General features: G+C 43.2%; 2 protein-coding genes across 13 annotated transcripts in view; one reads left to right on the forward strand and one right to left on the reverse strand.

Annotated features, from left to right (window-relative positions):
* Positions 1–401: 401 nt before the first annotated feature.
* Positions 402–20180, forward strand: TIGAR (TP53 induced glycolysis regulatory phosphatase). Of its 7 annotated transcripts, XM_085873393.1 has the most exons (9): positions 2419–2668; positions 3067–3290; positions 3321–4203; positions 4745–4859; positions 10763–10884; positions 11102–11179; positions 11582–11626; positions 13738–13848; positions 14159–16002. In XM_085873393.1, the coding sequence occupies exons 3-9, from the start codon at positions 4171–4173 to the stop codon at positions 14636–14638; spliced, it is 984 nt and encodes a 327-aa protein (XP_085729519.1). In that variant the 5' UTR covers positions 2419–2668; positions 3067–3290; positions 3321–4170; the 3' UTR covers positions 14639–16002. The 7 variants fall into 7 exon arrangements, with proteins under 7 accessions (XP_085729520.1, XP_085729522.1, XP_085729524.1 ...); XM_085873391.1 differs by having other exon boundaries at positions 2419–2655; positions 3026–4203; XM_085873394.1 differs by lacking the exons at positions 2419–2668; positions 3067–3290; positions 3321–4203 and adding an exon at positions 402–422.
* The window catches only part of FERRY3 (FERRY endosomal RAB5 effector complex subunit 3), a 108062-nt gene continuing 100357 nt past the window's right edge, over positions 15946–23650 (reverse strand). For all 6 annotated transcript variants that reach the window (XM_085873384.1, XM_085873388.1, XM_085873382.1 and 3 more), the window contains 2 exons: positions 22957–23024; positions 15946–16508 (listed from right to left, as the gene is read on the reverse strand). In XM_085873384.1, coding sequence (XP_085729510.1) covers positions 16416–16508; positions 22957–23024 — 161 coding nt within the window. In that variant the 3' untranslated portion in view covers positions 15946–16415. The remainder of the gene's footprint in view (positions 16509–22956; positions 23025–23650) is intronic.

Genomic DNA, 23650 nt, shown 5'->3' on the forward strand with positions numbered 1-23650 from the left:
ACATCCGCTGAGTGAGCGGCCATGATGGAACTACTTTATTATACATCCGCCAAACCAACGCGTCATCAGGCACAATGAAGGCGGTTGCGAAGCGGGCGAAATGTTCCCTGAGACCGGATCTGCTCTCGCTTTTTTGTTTAAATTCGCGGAGTCGATCGAGTTTTTTTTACTTTTTGTGGAAACACAACCGCCCAACCTTATATATATATAAATATATATATATATATATAAATATATATATATATATATATATATCGGTGTGGTGTTGATGTGGAGCAGGCATGATGGGTCGAATGGCCTTCTGCCTCTAAATTCCTCGTGCGTCTTTATACAACAATCGTGTCCTTGGCGGAGTAGTTCGCAGTAGTAGTTCCGACGTTGCTCCGGTTAAACTTGATTGTTTTCGTTGACCGTTCATGAAGGTACATTTTTATTTTACTCACAGAGGTACATAACGCTTTGTATTTAATAAATCTGATTTGTCTGAATAAGCAAACTGTCTGATGGAAGGAAGGAGAATGAATAAGGTGATCGGAACGTCGTCAGGTCCTTCGCGGAAGGATTGTTGACATCATGAGGGAATGATTTATTAATTTTTGTAAGAAATTGAAAAACAAACCTCGGGGTTGGAGCTCGGCTGAGGGACAAACATTCCAAAGGACAGGCCGAGGAACTTGAGGGCCAATGGAGGTGGTTCTCACACTCGTTCGTCAGTAAGTGTGGTTTGTAGTCCCGTCGTGGGGGTTGATAAACTTGATTCGAAAGAACACCAGGTGTGGGTTGTTGGGTGTGAATAAGGCAGGTGTGGGTTGTTGGGTGTGAATAAGGCAGGTGTGGGTTGTTGGGTGTGAACAAGGCAGGTGTGGGTTGTTGGGTGTGAATAAGGCAGGTGTGGGTTGTTGGGTGTAAACAAGGCAGGTGTGGGTTGTTGGGTGTGAATAAGCTAGGTGTGGGTTGTTGGGTGTGAACAAGGCAGGTGTGGGTTGTTGGGTGTGAACAAGGCAGGTGTGGGTTGTTGGGTGTGAACAAGGCAGGTGTGGGTTGTTGGGTGTGAACAAGGCAGGTGTGGGTTGTTGGGTGTAAACAAGGCAGGTGTGGGTTGTTGGGTGTGAATAAGGCAGGTGTGGGTTGTTGGGTGTGAACAAGGCAGGTGTGGGTTGTTGGGTGTGAACAAGGCAGGTGTGGGTTGTTGGGTGTGAACAAGGCAGGTGTGGGTTGTTGGGTGTGAACAAGGCAGGTGTGGGTTGTTGGGTGTGAATAAGGCAGGTGTGGGTTGTTGGGTGTGAATAAGGCAGGTGTGGGTTGTTGGGTGTGAATAAGGCAGGTGTGGGTTGTTGGATGTGAATAAACTAGGTGTGGGTTGTTGGGTGTGAATAAGATAGGTATGGGTTGTTGGATGTGAATAAGGCAGGTGTGGGTTGTTGGATGTGAATAAGGCAGGTGTGGGTTGTTGGATGTGAATAAGGTAGGTGTGGGTTGTTGGGTGTGAATAAACTAGGTGTGGGTTGTTGGGTGTGAATAAGATAGGTATGGGTTGTTGGGTGTGAATAAGCTAGGTGTGGGTTGTTGGATGTAAATAAGGTTACGTGTGGGTCGTTGAATGTGAATAAGCTAGGTGTGGGTTGTTGGATGTGAATAAGCTAGGTGTGGGTTGTTGGATGTGAATAAGCTAGGTGTGGGTTGTTGGATGTGAATAAGCTAGGTGTGGGTTGTTGGATGTGAATAAGCTAGGTGTGGGTTGTTGGATGTGAATAAGCTAGGTGTGGGTTGTTGGATGTGAATAAGCTAGGTGTGGGTTGTTGGATGTGAATAAGCTAGGTGTGGGAGATGTTGGATGTGAATAAGCTAGGTATGGGTTGTTGGGTGTGGGTTGTTGGATGTAAATAAGGTTACGTGTGGGTCGTTGAATGTGAATAAGCTAGGTGTGGGTTGTTGGATGTAAATAAGGTTACGTGTGGGTCGTTGAATGTGAATAAGCTAGGTATGGGTTGTTGGGTGTGAATAAGGCAGGTGTGGGCTGTTGGATGTGAATAAGGCAGGTGTGGGTTGTTGGGTGTGAATAAACTAGGTGTGGGCTGTTGGGCGTGAATAAGATAGGTATGGGTTGTTGAGTGTGACTAAGCTAGGTGTGGGTTGTTGGATGTAAATAAGGTTACGTGTGGGTCGTTGAATGTGAATAAGCTAGGTGTGGGTTGTTGGATGTGAATAAGCTAGGTGTGGGTTGTTGGATGTGAATAAGCTAGGTGTGGGTTGTTGGATGTGAATAAGCCAGCAGTGGGGTGTTGGATGTGAATAAGCTAGCTGTGGGCTGTTGGATGTGAAAAAGCTAGGTGTGGGTTGTTGGATGTGAATAAGCTAGGTGTGGGTTGTTGGATGTGAATAAGCTAGGTGTGGGTTGTTGGATGTGAATAAGCTAGGTATGGGTTGTTGGGTGTGGGTTGTTGGATGTAAATAAGGTTACGTGTGGGTCGTTGAATGTGAATAAGCTAGGTGTGGGTTGTTGGATGTAAATAAGGCTACGTGTGGATCGTTGAATGTGAATAAGCTAGGTATGGGTTGTTGGGTGTGAATAAGCTAGGTGTGGGTTGTTGGATGTAAATAAGGTTACGTGTGGGTCATTGAATGTGAATAAGCTAGGTGTGGGGGTTGTTGGATGTGAATAAGCTAGGTATGGGTTGTTGGGTGTGGGTTGTTGGGTGTGAATAAGCTAGGTGGGGGTTGTTGGGTGTGAATAAGCTAGGTGGGGGTTGTTGGATGTGAATAAGGCAGGTGTGGGTTGTTGGGTGTGAATAAGGCAGGTGTGGGTTGTTGGGTGTGAATAAGCTTGGTGTGAGTTGTTGGATGTGAATAAGGTTACGTGTGGGTTGTTGAATGTGGATAAGCTTAGGTGTGAGTTGTTGGATGTGAATAAGGTTAGGTATGGGTTGTTGGATGTGTGAATAAGCTTAGGTGTGGGTTGTTGGATGTAAATAAGGTTACGTGTGAGTTGTTGAATGTGAATAAGCTTAGGTGTGAGTTGTTGGAGGTGAATAAGCGAGGTTGGGTTGCTGGATGTGAATAAGCGAGGTTGGGTTGTTGGATGTGAATAAGCGAGGCTGGGTTGTTCGATGTGAATAAGGTTACGTGTGGGTTGGATGTGAATATGCTCGGTTAGGTTGTTAGATGTGAATAAGGTTACGTGTGGGTTGTTGGATACGAATAAGCTAGGTTGGATTGTTGGGTGTGAATAAGGTTACGTGTGAGTTGTTGGATGTGGATAAGCTGGGTGTAGGTTGTTGGATGTGGATAAGGTTACGTGTGAGTTGTTGGATGTGGATAAGGTTACGTGTGAGTTGTTGGATGTGGATAAGGTTACGTGTGAGTTGTTGGATGTGGATAAGCTGGGTGTAGGTTGTTGGATGAGTTCATCTAACATTGGAGGGGGTTGGGGAGGGATTAAAGCCAAAAGGGCACACATAAGTAAGACCACAGGACCACCGACCTGTTTCTGGTGGAACAGCAGCAGTTCCTGAACTTCTTCCTTGTGCTGAGATCAAAATTAATATACTCTCATGACCTTAAACTTAACCACCCTGGAGGTCTCAGATATGATAAAGAACAGCAATCTGTTTGGGGGAATGTTAAATGTTTTCAATAAAAAAAACGTTGGTGGGTGGTCACCTGTTCCTTAAAATTTTTACTTCGTCTCTGTAATCTCTCATGTCTGTATTAATACTAGAAGCACCCGCTCCCTACGTGAGCCGTCAAGGGGGTCATGTTATTATATTTATGTCTATTGTACTCCAAGGGGTCCCAGGATTACACACACCAAAAATGGTTGCGATCGGTTCAGCCGCTTTTGCGGTACCTGGGAACAGACAGACGGTGAATTACAGTCAGAAGATTCAGTGTTCTGCATTGGTAATTGATCTGTGCAGAAAGCATGACAGCTGTAACTATCGTGAAGGTTTATTATTAGTTGTCCCTGCTTTGGATTGTATTGTGGAATTGAAGGTCCAGAATAATAATCATCACTGAAGATCCTGGTTGTCAACGTCACAACCAGGCATCTTTATTTATAAATCCTGCCAGCCAGCTTTCCTGAATGAAACTTGATTCACCCCGGCTGGGTAATTGTAGAGGGGTCACAGCCGTGTCCACACTGAACTTGTGGCTTGGGACGGTCTGACGATGCAAACACCCAAACGTTCTCAATTCACACAGGTATGTGGGAACTATCTCCATGTTGCATGTTTAACTGCATTTGTTGTAAATTAAAGGTTTAAAAAAAATTATTTATTTATTTTTAACTCTTCGGTATGTAGATTGATGAAGTGATGCATCAACATGGAGAATTATCTTCATCGGCAATCTGCTCGCTATAATGAAAGACCGTTTGGTACAAATGACCTCTTTAATCCCACAGCAGCTATTTCATTCTCTGGCAATGGGACAGAGCTTTGGTTGATGTGGACAGTCTTCAGCTCAATGTATGCATAAAACGTCGAAAGGTCTCGTGTCCGAAATTTAAATGGCTCAGTTCTTGACAAAAAGAGGAAATGAAAATGTTGATTTGAAGCGTCGTAGTGTGACTGCGTGCGTGTGACTCAGCACCTTGTTGCTCGGTCTGTGGGTGGTGATGCTTCTGTTGCTCACTCACCCAATGCTAATGCTTGTTGACTTTGGTGACCTTTCACAGCAGGTGAGCATATGGCAGGAAAACTCTCCCTCATTGACGTGCTTTTTTTGTCAAATTGTTTTCCAGTGGCGAGACCTTGTTCAACAAGAAAAGGATCATACAAGGCAAGTCAGTTTTTCTGAACTGGAAATTTTTATGTACAAAATGCAACTGGTAGAGCAAGGTGACAAGAGGGTTGAAGGTAATGTCCAAACAATGGTGGTGGTGAAACGTATGGATGAACAAGGGGATGAGAGTGAAGAAAACTTGACAGCTTGCATGTTAAATGGAAGGGTTAATGAGGGTGGGTCGGTGATTGAGAGATCGACCTCAAGAACCTGACGGTTGAGGCTTACAAACACATCCGTGAACTTGAAACAAAAGCACAAAATAAATTCATGATAACACATGGGAACGGACACACAAAATGATTTGGTGTCGATGACTAACGATGAGACAAATCCAGAACAGTACCCTTAACTTTGGAGGTAGTTAGCCCGTCTCCTCCCCGACACCCCCACAGCGGGAGATGTGTGTGTGTGTATGTGTGTCTCTGTCCCGATCATAATGTTTTTACCATTTGAGCTTTTGTCATCAAATTTTCAACAAACCTTTATCATGAGAATATGGAAAAAATAATAAAAAAAATTGGGTCAAAATGTGAAAGGATAAAGTTATTGTAACTATAACTCTTGTTAAGCATGACCGCAAGTTTTGTTTCACCTTGGACATGAGTTCCAGGAATGTGGTTTCTTGGAGGGGGGGGGGAAGCAGATTATACAAAGGCCCCCTTGCTATAAACTGTTTATTTCTCGGCTGGGAAAATGATAAAAAGTGTTCAGGGCTTCTTCTGTAACTTGCTTTCTTGATAACCTGAAGTTTGAATAAAACTATTATTACAAACTACACATATTTAATACATTCTCCTTCCTCCCACACTCTCCTCCCTCTCCTTCCCCCATTCTACTCTTCTCCCTCACCACTCTTCTCGCCTCTACCCTCACTGGCCCTCCACTCTGACCTCACCCTTCCTTTTCTCTCACCTTACCTCCACTTTGAAATAGAGATGGATCTTTTTGACTTGTATCAAATTGAGCTCACCCATAATGTTCACCTCTTGGGATTAGGTAACCGATAATGATATAACGGTACATAATGATGGTGTGTCAAACGCAAGATGCCAGATTTTATTACTCGCTTCTGTGTTTATTTATTTTTATTTATTTACCATTGAGCTTCATTGTGTCTGTCTTTTTTCTTTCTTTTTTTTAAACCAATCGAGCTTTTGTCATCATATCTTCAACAAACCTTTATTTTGAGAATATGGAGAACACAAATAAATAACATGTACAAATATATGATAGCTTTTTCTCAATGTTTTGATCAAGTTTGTGAAGCGTACTGTCCAAAGCGGATGTGGACAGGCTTTACATTTTAGGATGCTTTCCAGTTTTCTTTGAAAAGAAAGAAGCATGTCCACTCGCAAAGGAAGCTGAATGTTTGTTGAATTAATAATTTGTTCATTTTGAAACTCATATCTTGGCTCATCACAGAGGGTGAAGATTCATGTACAGTATACTGATAAAGTGAAGGGCAGGCAGCTAAGCAACTGATACAAGGAAGAGTCAGAAGTAGAGAAAGAATTCTACAGCTAAGGTGATGATGAGCCGACACTTTTAAAGATTAGACTGAAAATGGAAGACTGTTCCTCAGACCAGAGAAAGGGGATTGAAAGATTGGAGTGGACTTCTTTTACAAAATATCAAAATACTTGAACCTCAGCTTAAGGGTCCTATTTGCAGTAATAATGGACAGCTAATAAAACATACTTCCAGTCAAAAGTTTTAGAACACCCCATTTTTACAGTTTTTACTGAAATTTAAGCAGTTTCATGTTTCAATGTACTCTGAAATTAAAGCATAGAACAAATAAACAATTGCAGATAAAAAAAAAGAAATCATGGAATCGTTTTGTTGAACAAAATTTCATCTAAATTTTTAACTCTTCAAAGTCACCACCTTTTGCACACATAACAGCCGAAATTCTCGTGGCATTCTTTCTACAATGGAAATCAAATATTGTTTGGAAAGTTCTTCCCAACACTGTTGCAGAAGTTCCCACAAATGTGTTGCACCTGAAGGTTGCTTTGTTTTTACCCTTCTGTCCAGTTCATCCCAAACCAGCTCGATGGGGTTTAAGTCTGGAGACTGTGCTGACCATTCCATGATTTGAAGCCCAGCGTCTTGTTATTTTCTTCTAAGGTAATTCTGCCATAGCGTGGAGGTATGTTTTGGGTCTTTATATTGCTGTAGGATGAACCCCTGACCAACTCGGCATAGACCAGAGGGGATTGCATGGCGCTGCAAAATGCTGTGGTAGCCCTTTTGGTTCAGGGTGCCAGTCACTCTGTGCAAGTTGCCGACTGAATCCAGCAAAAGAGCCGCAGATCATCACTCTTCCTCCTCCATGTTTGACAGTTGGTGTCACACACTGAGGAACCATCCTTTCGCCTGCTCGACAGCGTACAAAAACCCTGCGTGATGAATCAAAGATTTCAAATTTTGATTCATCGGTCCATAAGACCTTCTTCCAGTTTTCAGGAGTCCACTGGTGGTGCTTCATGGCTCAGGAAGGCTCTTTGTCTTATTTTGCCATCTTAGCAATGGCTTTCTTTCTGCCACTCGACCTGTTAAACCTGCAGCTCGAAGTCTTCTCTTCACAGTTGAAACCGAGACTTCCTTACTTTGACCAGTGTTAAGCTGTGCTTGAAGCTCCTGTCCTGTGAGCCACCTACCACGCAAGCATTTGACTCTCAGAAACTTGTCTTCTGATTGTGTTGTGGCTTTGAGTCTGCCAGACCTCTTCCTGTCAGAGTTTCCTCCAGTTTCCAAATGCCTTTTGATGGTGTGGGAAACTATACTCACTGATACCTTGGCTTTTTTTGCAATTTCTCTAAAGGAAAGACCTCCACTTTTAAGGGTTATAATGGTCTGTCTGTCTTCCTTTGTTAATTGTCTTTTTCTCGCCATTATGATAGCAACATACTACTTCCTGCAGTGCAATATTGTCCACATAATGGTTCAGAGGGTGTAGCAACACAGTCTGTTCCAATACTTTTATACAGACAGAGGGTTTGTAACTAATCAACAAAAGTTGGGACACCTGTAGGAATAGTTTGCATCCACTTTCAAGGCTTAATTTACTTGCATTGCTGAAGAACAGCTGTAGTTGCTAACCCATTACTTGTTCCCTGAAAAGGACCCTTTTAACAACTCTGAAATTTATATTATTTTTCAGTTTTTGGTAACCTATACTTTTTTTAACCTCTGGCAGTTTACTGCTTTGCTTTGTACCATTTCAGGTTATTCACTGGACTTGAATTGCTTAAATTTCAGTAAAAACTGAAAAATGGGGGTGTTCTAAAAATTTTCACCGGTCGTGTATATTTGCAGAAGCACGTGATTAAAAATAGTAAAAAAAAAAAAGAGAAAAATTTAGACTTGTGCTGATTGAAAGAGCTCAAAGATGAGAAGTTATCCATTTCTTACCACAAATATTTTTTTGGAGGGGAGTGATTGAGGCAGCGGTCTGTTACCTATATACCGCCTGGGCTCTTTTTTTTCTGATTGAAAAAAAGATTATTTTTGGGCAGGGTTGGATTGATGTGAAACAACCTTTACTTTTCTCTCTTCCTGAGAAGCATTTCCATGTTGCAAAGTGACAGACAGACAGCATTAGCCTATTATATATTTATTTTGTCGTCAATTGTATTTACTAGCAGAGTTCCCACCTTACAGGCGATCTTGTTCCAAGCATGCAACATGTTCTTCTGACACACCTTTATTTGGGTGGTGTATAAGCAACTGACAGCTCTGCGATGGCAAAAAATAACCTGGGTTACATGCATGAAGCAAAAACATACCGACTGATTATAATTCAAAACGCCTCACTGCACTGGAAAACGTGGGGACAGGAATACTGCACTGTAAATGGTGGTGGTGCTACACGAGACACATTTAAATTAGAGAATTTGCGTCTGGCACCCCCCGCCCCCCAAAAAACCACTGGCAAAGATAAAAACACCCCTTTACATTCATTGGAGTTGTGCTGATCCTATGCAATTGGCCTCGAACTGCAGGAGTCGTGGTGCGACAAACGAGCACCAATCTGTGAATTATTGTAAGGACTAGATGACCCGTGAACCCGTTGAGTTCCCGTTGTGACGGTGGTTTATGAAAAAAAAAAAAAAAAGAAGAAGATAGCTCCAGCGAACTATACCGCTGAGGTTATTTGCATTGATCAAATAATCCCGAAGAGTACTTGACTGAATCGGGAATTGATATTTTTAATTTTTTTTCGTCGCCCGATTTGAACGAAACTTGATACTGCATACCGCAGGAGAATGGTGAGAAAGTGGCCCTAAAATTTTTGCGCTATCGTGTCCCATTTTGGCTGTATTTCGGGAACATACATACATGTGTATATATATATATATATGATGAGAGTTTAAAATATAGAAGATTATGATATTCTCTCCTATTTTAGCTCAATTTCAAACTTCAAAACGGCACGTTTTATTGTGGAAACAAGCACCGTGGAGTCATGTTCCATCAGAAAACTCTTTTGTTCATCAGCTGCTTTAAATCCAAGTTAATAAGACAAACCTTTTGACTGAATAGCATTCAGGTTTGGCCATCCAAGTATAGTGCTTGGTGCTTTCAGGTCCTCTGCATCACCTGAAGTCAATCACATGCCTTTGTTTAGAACTCTTCCATACCAAATGTGCGTGTTTTTATTTTTTAGTCTAAGTATGGAATCTAGGATCATGGAAGAGCTAAAACACAGAACGGATCAGGACCTAACAGAGCTTAAAGGACAGTTAGAGGGATAATTGACATGGGGAACAATGAGAGCAAGGAGAGGACGGGGTCGGGGTGAACAACATGCAAGGCACATGGAACATATCTGGCTTAACCTTCGGATGAGTAGTGGGGTACAAGTGTACCCCAAATCATATTTAAACTTCAATACCTTTTGTCTCAATGGTGGTGTAAATGTTAATGGGAAACTACTAGACTATGAATTTATTAAAGAAGGATAAATAATTGCAAATTTGCATCAAAGCACGTGAGCAGCAAGCTGGCAGGAAGGTGGAAAGGTACGCACATTCGCCTCTAAGCTGTCCAGCCTGGATTTGAATCCCGACCCAGATATAAACTGTCATCCCGGAGTTACACAGGCAGAGTGATTCATCAGTGTGTGTGTGTGTGTGTGTGTGTGTGTGTGTGTGTGTGTGTGTGTGTGTGTGTGTGTGTGTGTGTGTGTGTGTGTGTGTGTGTGTGTGTGTGTGTGTGTGTGTGTGTGTGTGTGTGTGTGTGTGTGTGTGTCGTCCCTCGGATGGATCTTAAATGGGAGCCCCTTCTGCCAGCATTAGTTGATGAACGTTAAAGATCGTTTAAGAGAGGACATTGGGACCATACTTTGTGCAGAGTGTTGGGGCTGCCTAAGCAGTCTCCTTGGCTGTTCGGCACAATCCTGGACGGGTCGCCAACTCCAACACAGTATACCAGCATGCTGGCACTCATTTTTCCGACCTCGGAAGGATGACAGGTCGAGTTAACCCCACCTGATATTAATTCAACAGCTGAGTGGGATCCAAAGCCCACCATCCTAACCATTAAGCCAACACCAGGCATTGTTTAAGAGAAGTCCTTCATGAAGAGTAGGTGAGCCATCTCTGGCATCCTGAATAAATTACAAATTCCTGCCTTGACTACTGTTGGGAAGGCAATGTCAAACCACCCAGCATAGCTCTTGCCAAGAAACTGCTTTGGCAGCACCAATGCTCTCTCATAGGGTATGGAACATCAGAATCAGAAGACATGTGCAGCAAGGACAGGCTAAACATATTGTATGTAGTAAAGATAACTTTTAACCAAATGATCCTATCATTTGACTTGTGAATAAGCTGTTGGTTCGATAGCTGCATGACCTTGATACTGCACACTGCACCTTGATACCAAAAGCAATAATTGGCTGTGGACAAATTGTCTCTGGATTAAATGTGGCCAGCTTGAACAACTGCAATGGCTGCGTCTGATGCAGGACAAGGCATCGACACACCTCTTTCGGATGAAGGTTTGAGGCAAGCACGAGCGGCCGGGGATTTCCTCGCGGACATTGCTTTCACACACGTGTACAGCAGCGATCTTCAACGCGCCCTGCAGGTACGAACCCTCTTTGTGCGTAGACGTCATTTCACTATCTCGAATGAGCTGTGGAGTGGGGTTATATCCATGTGGGTTATCCCAGTAGCATGCTGGTGCTCCGAGGCATAGGTGAGGTCACTCTATTTGAGCCAGAGAAACAAGTCGCCCAATTGACGAAGCGTGCACGTGCATGGTTGAGTTGGGACCGGCGGGAGTTTCACGTGTTTGTTCCCAGACAGCTGAAGAAATTTTGAAGAGGAGCAAACGAAGCTGTGCACACAAGATTGAGGTTGATTCCCGGTTACGAGAGAGGGTAGGAATCTTTGCCTTGAAAAGCACACAAGTTTGGCAGCATAACATCTTGCATCCCATCCCCATGTTATGTTATACCCATCGATAGTGTCACGTGATCTTTCACCTTTGCCTATGCTGAGGTTAGGCTGGGGAACTGGTGTGGTCAAGTTGTAAATCGGATATACCAGGCTTCTGGAAATGTGATGAATATAGTTGTTTTTTTTGCTGACACCATGTTGACAGAAGTGCTTCATTGCTTTCAGAGTTATTTTTACTCTCAATCCCTCCTTTACAAGGTGGTCAACCTGCATGTGTGCACCCTCTTTCCTTCTTTCATGGAGAACCTTTGAATATATAGTTACCCCTGCCACCGAAGGTTATGTTGTCACCCCTGTGTGTTTGTTTGTTTGTTTGTGTGCAGGATATCTCAAGTTGTGGACAGATTCTGATGAAACTTGGTGGACAGGTCAGATGTGTGACATGGACGAACTCATTAGATTTTGGTGAAGATCAAAAACTGGATCTGATAATTTTTTAAGTGATTCTTCACCATTAAGAGATAGGGCTAAACTGATGATATATATATATATATATCACTGTCTCAAAAAGTTGTGCACGGATTTGGACGAAACTTGGTGGACAGGTTGGGTATGTGACGAGAGCCAAAAACCTGATGGTGGTTTAGAGGCTACAGTGGCTGGCTTGGGATCTTAAGAGTCCTGAGTTCAAGCCCTGTTACCCACTGAATAAACAGCAGGTGGGGTTGACTCAGCCTGTCATCCTTCTGAGGTCAGAAAAATGAGTACCAGTGGACTGGTGTAAACTGTTGTATGGGTGCTGTTCCATGCCTGCAACCGCAGTGTGGTAATCTTCATCCTGATGAATCAGCACTCATATGGATGGAAGGAAGGACAAATTTATTCAATTTCGATTATGATGAAGATTCCGAATTGGAGAATTTTTTTTTTTTTTTTAAATATATAATCATTGAGAAATTGTGCCAAAAACGATATATAGCATGCTATATCAAAAATGTATTGGACCTGATATGTTGGAGTGGATCAGGCATTACGTGTACAAACGATAATTTTTTAAAAGTGATTCTTCACCATTGAGAGATAGGGCGAAACGATTTTTTATATATATATATATATATATATAATCACGATATCTCAAAAAGTTGTGGATGGATTCAGATGAAACTTGATGGACATGTTGAGCATGTGACAAGGACAAATAGTTTCGATTTTGGTGAAGATTCGAATCCAGATCCAGATCCAGATACGAGAATTTAATTTTTAAATACTTTAACATTGAGAAATGGGGCCAAAAACGATATATAACATGATATTTCAAAAATGTATTGGGCCCGATATGTTCTCGTGGATTAGGCATTATGTGGTGGAGGTATGCGCTCTACCGAGTGCTCTTCTAGTTTTACTACCCTTGCCGAAGGAGAAGGTATTGCATTTGGGTCCGTTTGTTTGTTTGTCTGTCTGTCTGTGTCTGTCTGCACAGAACTTTTGTGTCTTTCTCCGCAACCTCTTGTTGGATGGCTGCCACACCATGTGACCTATGATATCATAATTATCAATACAACATTCTACATAGTTTCACAAGTGCTCAATGAGTGCATTCAAGGGACAGTTGTAGTTATGCTGTTATTAATTACGTAACACACAAAATACACCACAAAACAAATCCTGGTGAGGGTCTGCAATCTGATTGCTCTTTCTTGTTTTATTTTGTTTTACCTCCTGGGGCAGCCTGGCGTTGGCTTAGCGATGAGGTGGTGGCTTGGGATCCTAAGGTCCTGAGTTCAAGTCCCATTGCCTGCTGAATTAACACCAGGGGGTTGACTCAGCCTGTCATCCTTCCGAGGTTGGCAAGGTGAGCACCAGTGTGTATGGGTAATCGGGGTACTGCATCAGCGGCATAGCCACACCCCGAACCAATGATGTAACCAGCAGCCAAAAGGGCTGCACACGACGGGCACCTCTTGGGGCTCTCCTGACATCCTGGTGAAGATTCAGGAATCACATGTGGAATATGCAAAAGCTTCATTTGGGTTATGCAAAAGTTTTGACTCATGAGGTTTTGCTTCATAACACTGAGGTGTGCATAAATGCATCGATGAGCTTGTGCAGTCACTGTGCACAAATGATTTAAAGTGTGGTGTATGTTCTGTTTGCCTATTCGTCCCTTTGTCACCTGTTTCTTGCCCACAATTTGAATTGTGTGGTGAATAAAAGGTATTGCAACAGCTGGAAATTTTAACTCGACTGAAGATGCCTTTTAAATATTCCATAGGCTCGAGCCTCAGTATGGTTAGAGCGTTAGTTCTGAGACTGGTAGATCAGACGTTCGATTCTGACCCTGGTCAAGTCGTGCCAAAAATAATTTTAAAATGGTACTTGCTGCTTTCTTGATTGATGCTCAAAGCATTTGGAGGATGGACAAACCCAATGGGTGGTGAGGGGAGGGATTAACTATCACTCGAACATGGAGTGCTAAATATAGCAAAATATTCTCCCACTGACTGTCAGAGCTAACTTCAAGTTGATCTCTTGGCTGCAGAGTTATGGGTTGGCAGAAGGCAAGCCCGTGGAAGAGCTTCGAGCAATGGCACGGGCAGTGGGCCAGGCATGTCCAGAGTACAATCCCCCGGGAGCAGAAAACCTACAGCAGGTCACGAAGTCACACTCTCACCCTTTAACTCGCACATACACAACCATCACATCTCTAATAAGTTACTGCAGTACAATTGTGTGCTCTGCTTTCACAAGTTGTGTTTCTTACTTTGTCTCTGTAATTCTTTGCTTCTTACAAATGAACACCTGTAGTTATGTCACATTTTTGCATCTTGGAGAAAAGGAAATTTTTTTCCAAGCGTGTAAATCTTCAAAATAAAAATATAAAGATAAGCTGTGCACTTGTTTGGCAGATGTCTATAAACACTGGCCTGAATAGGTTGTCTTTCTAACTCCCTCTCTCTCAGCTGAAGCAACGAGTGCTCGAGTTTTTCCATTCTCTCTGCGATTCTCTTGCCCCAGTCCGGCTTTATTCTGGAGACCTACCGTTGACCATCAATGGGAGCATGTCCTCCACCAGGAAACCTCAAGCCGTAGAATCCTTGTCTTCAACCGCACAAACAGAGATAATTCCACTCGAAACTGGCTCTCCTCATCTGGCAGAGAGCCAGAATGAAGCTCCAGGAGGTGACCTGGGTGCAGAGGTTCTGGTGGTGAGTCATGGTGGAACCATCCGCCAGTGGATCCAGCACCTGGTGCATGACCTCAGCTGCGCCATCCCACCGGGTTCCCACTCGCGACTTAATGTGGTGTCACCCAACACCGGCCTCTCTCGCTTCCTACTTGTACTACCGGGTGGCGGACAGCCACCGACTCGCATTATCTGCATCTACCTGCACCACAGGCAGCACCTTCAGGATAAAGACAGCCCGACTGTTCCCTTGTGATGCGCTGGGGGCTTCAGCTCCATTTCTTTGAACTCGTTCAGATAAGAAAAAGGTTATTATAGTACAGTCTCTTCCTGAAAGTAATAGTTTTAGGATTAAAGCTCAGTGTTGTATTCACCATTAAATAGTGGAAGAGCTATGATTATGTGCATCATTGTCCTTACACAAGCAAAGAAATGGAATGATCTTGGGAAGTTATAAAAGCGGCCAAACTATAACCATGGACCGACAGCTTAGCACTATCCATCTTTATTTATTTTAATGTCTGCATTGCAGAAGATTCTCTCTCTTTATGTTTGTTATTGCATTATGAAAAGCTTGCTTAGTTTGATTTAAAGGAGGTACAGTATTTAGGATTCTACACAGATAATATACACACAAAATTAAGTGACGTTAAGCATCGTTACAACCAAATACCACACTTACCTCAAGGATGCTTGCTTCAAACAATTCCTGGTGGCCATTTTTTTTTGGGGGGGTGGGAGGGATTCTTAATAGCAACTGGCCTCTTGTGTCGTACATACCATTTTAAATACAGTGGTATGCATTTGTTAAGGAATGGCACTTTAGCTCAATCTCAAGCAATTTAATTATTAACGATCAGTTTGATGCATTTTATTTCGAACTACTGTGGCCAAATGGCAACTGCAGGTCAAATGATAAGATGGAAGTAGAATTCTCGTTTTGGGTCAATGCCACAGCAGTGTGTTGTGTGCTCGCACACCATGAATGTAATGGGTCGCTCCCTATTATTATTATTATTTTTATTATTATTATTATTATTAGCCAGGAAGAGGTAGTGGTAGAATGGAAGTACCTTGGTTTGCTACTGTACATGGAGGTAAAGTCGTGTGCAGGGATGGACACGAGCACTTTATATAGTTGTCCGACAGGGTTTTGTACGAATTGATGCTAAAGTTTTTGTTTCCATCAGGCATGGGAACACATCAAAGAGGAGTTTAACGTCCACTCTGAAAGGGAAACATATCTTTTCACCTTGGAATTAACTACACACACACTAAACTGAGAGTTATTAACTTGTAAACGTAATTGCAGTGTCATTACTGTTCAACAAAATAACCACAATCTGTAAACCAAACATTTGACAAAACCACTCCAACGGTTAACTGGGTTAATACACAAAATTGGAGCTTAAGTTTGAAAGTCACTTTTGTGTAATGTTGTTTGTTTGTTTTTTGTCTCATTTGTCAACCTGTTGTCTTGCCTTCTTTAATTTGTCTGGAACTGGCCAGGGCCTGTCACAAATTATTTGTTATACAAGTGCGAGGAGTGAGAAAAGATGGAAGAACTTTGTGATAGAAATTTTATTTTGAAGTGATTGCAAATAAACAATTTGCATTCTATGGTGTTCACTTTGTCTCTGTCGGGTGCAATTCGGCCTTAACGTGGAAAGATGCCAAACTCTGATTTGAAAAGATGAGTGTTACCAGATTTGGTCAAAGTTTTCACTTTGCCTTATCACATGGAAATAAAAACCCCAAACAAATCAACTTTCCCACCAATTTCCATGGAAGCAACCACATCTGGCCTTTATGCATTCGTGACCGACTGTGAAATGGTGCGTGTCTCTCGCAGCCAATCGGGGAACCACAAAAGCAAGACGTGGTCACTTCTTTTCTGAAGTGAAAAATTTATGAATGATCAGATCTAATAACCACTTCCTTTTTCACGAATGCAAGGAGCACAGTGCTTCCAGCTGACGATTTAAGGTAGATCAACCATCAGAAGCGTTTCGATGTGCTCAGCTGAGACCTTATCATTGGGAAGTTGTGAGTGTGAGAGTGGAAGCAACACGGAAGATCTGTGGCAGCATTGCGCTCAGCTGGTAGAACATGTCATCTGACAAACCCTGTGGAGACAAGGCAGTATGTTCTCGACATGCCATACAAATACATTTTTCTACATTACGGAGGATGGATGGTTCATAGTTTAAAAAAAAAAAAAACACTCGTCTAAAATTACAGCACAACACCTTTTTCCGTACCTGCACCAGAAAGTCTTTCTAATCAGGTTTAACTCTCATGAACTTTAACAAAACAAACTTGGCAAAATGGAATAAACTGTCACATTGGTGTTTGTCTTTGGATGGGATGCTAAATGGACTAACTGTCCAAATTGCATTCATTTAGGGATGTCAGACACTGTGATGCCTTTAAAAAATAAAATAAAAAAGCAGTCCACTGTGCTAGTGCAGTCATCTGGAAAATTTAAGTTTTCCCAGAAAAGTCCCAGAAATGATGCAACTAGCAGCCAGATGTATATTCCTTCTGTATTATGTACCTATCGAAGTACTTCGACTGAATGACCATCATTGAGGGACCAATGTCCACTTGGTTGATCTGTTAGATCCAAATTGTAATTTTCGGACTTTACGGGGGAGGCAAAAACATCATTCGGCCCTGGACTTGAACCTTGTATGCAATTGGTTATCTTTTCTTCAGATTGTAAGTGCTACAAATGCAGTTTTAGGCACAATTGGCACATTATATGTCTCACATCTTAGAAAACTCACGATGCTGCATCTCAGGTTCAAATCGCTCCGACCACATTGATTTGTCCATTGCGCCGTCATCGCAAACAAGTCTGGGTGCTCCATATCTCATCGGGTCTCACTCTCTCTGCTCTCTCAACCCAATAAGCTACCCCAGCTCCTCCAGGATGCACACATTCTAACAGTAACCTCATCTCGGTTCTCTCTTCTTATGACATCCATTTAAGGCACTGTCACACCTTGACGATTTAGCCAGCGTATGCCGACATGAAAAATGTCTAAAACGCTGGCACACGTCAAATACGTTATGGGTAAGTTTTTTTGTATACGTTAAGAGTATGATGAAAAACACTGCCATACGTCGTAGTACGCTGGCTTTCATCGTTGTACTTTACGGTTGTCCTCAAATTTTAGCATGCTTGAAATTTTACGACTCGCACGTTCCGCTACGCTGGCCATAAGTTGTAGGCACGTTATGCGATCGTTGACACATGTCGACACACGTTACTTGTAAGTTACTCATAAATCTAAACACGTCGAGGTAATGATTAGCGTACCCAAAACTTATTTATAACCTATGAGTAATGTGTTGTAGGTACGTTACAAGATCGTTGACACAGGTCGAGGCACGTTACGCGATCGTTGACACATCGAAGCACGTTACTTGTAAGTTACTCATAAGTCGAAACACGTCGAGGTAATGCTTAGCGTACCCAAAACTTATTTCTAACCAATGAGTAACGTGCTTTGAACCCATGTGTAACGTACCTCCAGCGCATTTGATTGACGTCTTCCGGACGACCACAGAACTTACTGAACGTGTTTCTAATTTACAGCTACCGTATAATGGCGTATTGGCAGCGTTTTAAAAAAAACAACAACAATAACTTCCGATATTTCGTCACGTGCCGTAACGTCACGTCCAATTTCCTCTTCAGTTTGCTCATGTCTTATTCTTAGTTCCTCCTCTGTGAACATTTTCTGTTTGAGGATATTGTCACGTCGACGTCGAAACTTAAAAGCAAATGTCCGAATATATTTTAAAATTTGTGATCGACTAAAAAATAATAATAATAAAACAACAACAACAACAACTTCAGATATTTCGTCACGTGCCTTCACGCCAAGGAGAAAAAAAGAAAATGTGCCTTGACGGAGAAAATAAGTTTCGAGTATGCTAAACATTACCTTGACGTGTTTCGACTTATGAGTAACTTACAAGGAACTTGTGTCAACGATCGCATATCATGCCAACAACTTATTCCCAGCGTAGCGGAACGTGCGAGCCATATGGCGAGTACGTCGTAAAATTTTCAGCCTGCTTGAAATTTCACGACATACGAGACGTACCACGAAATATGACAGTATACGTCATCGTTTTTCAGCGTGCTCTTAACGTATTGTTACGGCTGTGGAAATTCGCAGAACCAATATAGGTCCTTCGTTCAGTTATGCCGATAAGTCCGTGTTCAGTTAAATTTCCCCACCGATGTTTAATGGTATTTATCCGTGTGGACAGGGCTGTGATCTTTGAGTTAGACGTTTTTCTTTACGATCATTATTTTGGACCAACCACCTTCTCCACCACACCAACCACCTTCTCCACCACGCCAACCACCTTCTCCACCACGCCAACCACCAACCACCTTCTCCACCATGCCAACCACCAACCACCTTCTCCACCATGCCAACCACCAACCACCTTCTCCACCATGCCAACCACCAACCACCTTCTCCACCATGCCAACCACCAACCACCTTCTCCACCATGCCAACCACCAACCACCTCCTCCACAACACCAACCACCAACCACCCTCTCCACAAGCCTTCATAACAACGACATCTCCCCACCATCTCCTAAACCGCATCTCCCCCAATTGACCAACCCGAATAACATCGCCTCACCTTCATCCCCGAAGCAACGCCATCTTTGCACCAGCCGCGGCGAGTCCGCATCGAACGGCATCGCTACAGACACACGCGGGGGTTTGCTCACCGCGCAAGTTTGGTGATCTCGCGCACGTCCGCTCTCCGAGCAAGTTTGGTGATCTCGCGCACGTCCGCTCTCCGAGCAAGTTTGGTGATCTCGCGCACGTCCGCTCTCCGAGCAAGTTTGGTGATCTCGCGCACGTCCGCTCTCCGAGCAAGTTTGGTGATCTCGCGCACGTCCGCTCTGTGGAAGCTTCGCCTCGGAATTCAGATCAAAAGAGAAAGGGGCGGGGCAAGTGGGGGTCTAAGGTCAGAGAGCGGAGGTCAGATCTCGTCTCTCGAGCCCTATAAAAGGCCGAGCGGAGCGCCAGTTCGCAGTCTGGAGTCGGTGGAGAGTCAGTCTGGAGAGGTCGGGGAGCCGAGTGGAAGCCTGGATAACACAGTCGGGGGAGAAGTCCAGGAGAGCGGAGGACACGCGAGCTGGGAGCGTGGCCAAACCTGCTGTGCCGCGCAGACCTGCACGTTCGTGTGGAGAGAGCTCGCCAGCCAGCGCCAAACGGTCTGAGGTGATCGGGCTTCGGCACAGTTCGAGCATCGCTGAGGAACGGATGGGTTCTTCCAAAAAGCATCAACTTTGGAAGAGCATCAATACCCGTTCGTTCCTCTCAATGCGTCGCCGGCTGAGGCCTGAATCACCCGGCTGCTTGGCAAGGCCTGGGCTCAACCGCGGCTACGCGAACTGCCGTGGGGACGGGACGTCGCGGGTCGCCCCATCGAGGCACCACGAGGGTGGAGGTAACCTGCAACGGTCTCGTGGAAATCCTTCGGTCCGCCAAGCTCCACGTTATAAAGGCCTACGGGTCCAGTCTGACCCCCTTGTCTTTGAGGGGGTCTTTTCCTTGCTTTTATTTGTGTGAATGTTGTTGCGCCATGTCCGCAAGTAGAACTGTATAAGTGACTGTACATAATAAATAGATGGTATTAGCTCTTTCCTTTGCATTGTGTTTGGCTGCATAATTGTATGTGTGTGTTTTGTATCGATTCCATACCTGCATGACTATACGTGTGGGAAATAATAAATGTGCTTGTTTGAATGTGAACCTGTTCGTCGTGTCATTTTCCCCATTGAAACGCCGTATTGCATTTCGGAATGGTAGCGGGCTTTTTGATAGCCGATTAAAAAAAAAAAAATCGGGTCCAGCGAGGTCTCACGATAATACCCCGCTCGGTTATCCCAGAACGGAACGAACCACTTAAGCGGTTCGTGTCCAAGCAAACTCGCTGAGGTACGGTCTCTCGGTAGGCTGCCCGCACGAATAATTAGGTATATCGACAATTCGGCGATTGACCCTGTCGCGCGCAGGTAAGAATATTGACTCGGCCATGGTGTGCGCTTGGAGCACACCCGTGACTGGTTTTCGGCGTTGTTCCGGAAAGTCGCGACTGAATTGTCCGTCCGGTGGGCGTACGGCCGCGATTCGGCTAAAAGCAGCTGTCCGCACGCCGGCGGGTGCGAATTCGTAACCGTATACTCAACTTACCCATAACGTGTTCGACGTGTGCCAGTTTGGTTGGGCAAATTTTTCATCGGTCGGCATACGCTGGCTAAATCGTCAAGGTGTGACTGCGTGGTTGACACTTTCAATTTTCAGGTGGTCATGATTTGAATGGGTGTGGGGCAGGTTTTTAACAGGCTATGCCACGAGTTCGTCGGCGATACATGCAGTGCGCTATGCCGAAGTTAAACTATCGTTGGCCATAGGTTGTGAACGCCGACAACAGGCTAAGCATTCGTTGGTATAAGTTATCTATAGGACAACGAAACGTTCTGTGCCTGTTACTAATATGTTATGCATACGACCAACACGTTATGAATACGACCAAAACTTTAAAAATAAAAAATTGAAAAATTTCAGCGTACGCCAACGTTTTACATACATTTTTATACGTTGCCATTGCTGGCTAAATCGTCAAGGTGTGACAGCGCCTTTAACGTGGTGATGTGAGATTTTTTCCAGTGTTCTCGATTGGACATGGCGTTGACAAAATTGACGCCACTCAGGCTGGTGTCCTTGACGATTCCCTCTTCGTTAAAATCCCAAAACCCTCCACTATGTTGTTGCTCTTTTCTCCCACTTGTGGAAACAGTTCAATAATCATAACCCACAATATTTTTTACCCCATTAACCTAACATAACCCAACCCTCTTGCTTGCAGTTACTGTGTTTCCTTCCATCCTTGCTTGTTGCATCAAACTGGCCCCACAGTTCACTACATTGCCTTTTTACCCTTTGTTAACTTGCTCTGTCATGAGCCTTGATATTGTATACGGAATTTATCAACTCGTGTCTTAGTTGTTCACGTAAAAGTACACCGTCTGTTAATGTCCCTGAAGTTATACATGTACACGTTCCTCCATGAGCCTTGGATCACAACAAAAACAAAACAGAGTGGCCAGTCAAAGTGGAGGGCCAGGAATTTGGGACTTCCTTGCCGACCACACCAGTACTTCTGAAAAGGGTGCAAGGGATCTTGTGTCCACAAACAAGTACTCGCAGATCAGACCTAATATCGTGCATGAAGATGGATTACTTTACGAGAAAACATTCTGCAAACCATCAGGATGGCAGTTTATGGTCTTATCACTTGGTCAGAAATGAAACCCAGAATCGATAGGGAGCTACCCTTTGAGCTATCCTGCGTTGAACCACGATGTGAGGCCCGAAATGCTATTCTTACAGACTCAGGATGTTTATGCAGAGTGAACAGATGCCAGATCTTGGGAAAAGTGAGCTCATGAAAGCAGTGATGTAACCCAACATGTGGCATGCCTCGACAGAGATGGAATTTACTATACTGGTAAATAGTGACACATGCCACCTGGTCCTCACTTAACCTCGTAGTTACGTTCTCGAAAAATGTGACTTTACGCGAAACAACATTCAGTGAATCACATTTTCTCATAATTAATGTATAAACCTGAGTTTGGTTCTTCGAAACATTTATCGTCAGAAAAATTAATAAATAAATAAATAAACCATTAAGATTTGAAATACTCTACATGTGCAGTACATTCCTCAATGAAATAACATTTAAAAATAAAATAAAATTTTCAATACAAAATAAGTATAAATTTAAATGCACTCACCAGTGATGGGTATGGAAGTTGTTTGTTGGGGTGGGGTCGAGGGGCATGGGGTGGGGTTTATGGAATGAAGGGGCAGGCCAAGAGTCTTTCCATATTTTCCATGATACTGCTTCCAGTACAGCTCATCTTGGGAGCACTTAAAGGTGTCACACGTTGCACACTTTCTTTCATTTTATCGGCATTACTATTAATTGCTCTTACCGTCGTAGGAGGTATTCCAAGCACTCTCCCGATATCAACCGTTCGTTCTCTGGCATCAAAATGCTTTAAAACTTCCAATTTGATTTTGAAACGAATCGTTTTTATTGTTTTCTTACGACCGGACTCACTACTATCACTTGAGTGTTTTCACTCGTCTTTATGAGGGATTGAATCCTGCTTCAAGCAACATCAAAATGACGTGAAACAACTGTTCAGCGTCTACATACGCCTCTGTTTACACGACATAAAGTAGTTTGCTGCGACCAGCCGGCAAACAATGTAATGGCGAACGTCGCGACGTTGAAAGTAGGTGTTCCCCGTTGTATTGGTTAAGTTTGACTGAATCAACATCAACTGAAGAATAACTGTACGGCCACATAATCATAAGTAACTGACCTGGAATTGCACAGAAAACACTTGTAGTAGCAATTTTTGAAATGTGTATCAAAATAAATATTGTGTCATTGAAGGTGCATGAGAGTACCCCACTTAAAACAACCTGACCGTTAGTTATATCTCTGCCTCACCGGTGGAACGAAGAACTGAACCGTGTGTGAAACGCCACCGTCCCACGATGCCATTTCCATCATAAAACCTGCGGCGATAATGATTTGCAAGATTGACAGATTGACCTTGACTCAAGCAAACACTTCATTCAAATGAAACGATAAATTAGAAAGTTCACAGAAAACCTTACCCCCATGGAGTCTTGAGAAAATAGGGCAGAGAAGGGTCATTTAATCTCTTGCTTTTGCATTTCCGAGCATGATCTGTATTTCCGACAAGCCACGATTTTGCCCGAGTCTCGATATTCCCCCAACACTGACAGTGTGAATTGCAAATTTCATTGGTTGAGATGGTGTAGAGTTTTGTCTAAGTACTGCTAAACTGGAAGCTTTTGGAAGTACCAACAAGGTGATGTGTTCTGGTATATAATTTAAATTAAATACAAGTGTTAAAGGCTGTAGGAAAAAAAAAACCTTTTTGAAAGTTTACTGCCGTTGATATACCGTTTTGTACACCAACTTATTAAACACGTTACATTAGTTATTTGTACCTGTAGTTTGTGTCCTTTATGACGTCCTCAAAAACTAGGTTTCCTGTTTGTAATGATTTTCAATTTTGTTTGACTGCCAGACAAGCACACAGACTAAAAGAATCACCTCATCCTCGCTGCATGATTGGGTTGAGATTCCGTACAATTTGCCAAATTTGGAGCTC

This window comes from Eptatretus burgeri, chromosome 3, assembly GCF_056783735.1.
Source record: "Eptatretus burgeri isolate ZD-2024b chromosome 3, Ebu_testis_v1, whole genome shotgun sequence".
NCBI lineage: Eukaryota > Metazoa > Chordata > Myxini > Myxiniformes > Myxinidae > Eptatretus > Eptatretus burgeri.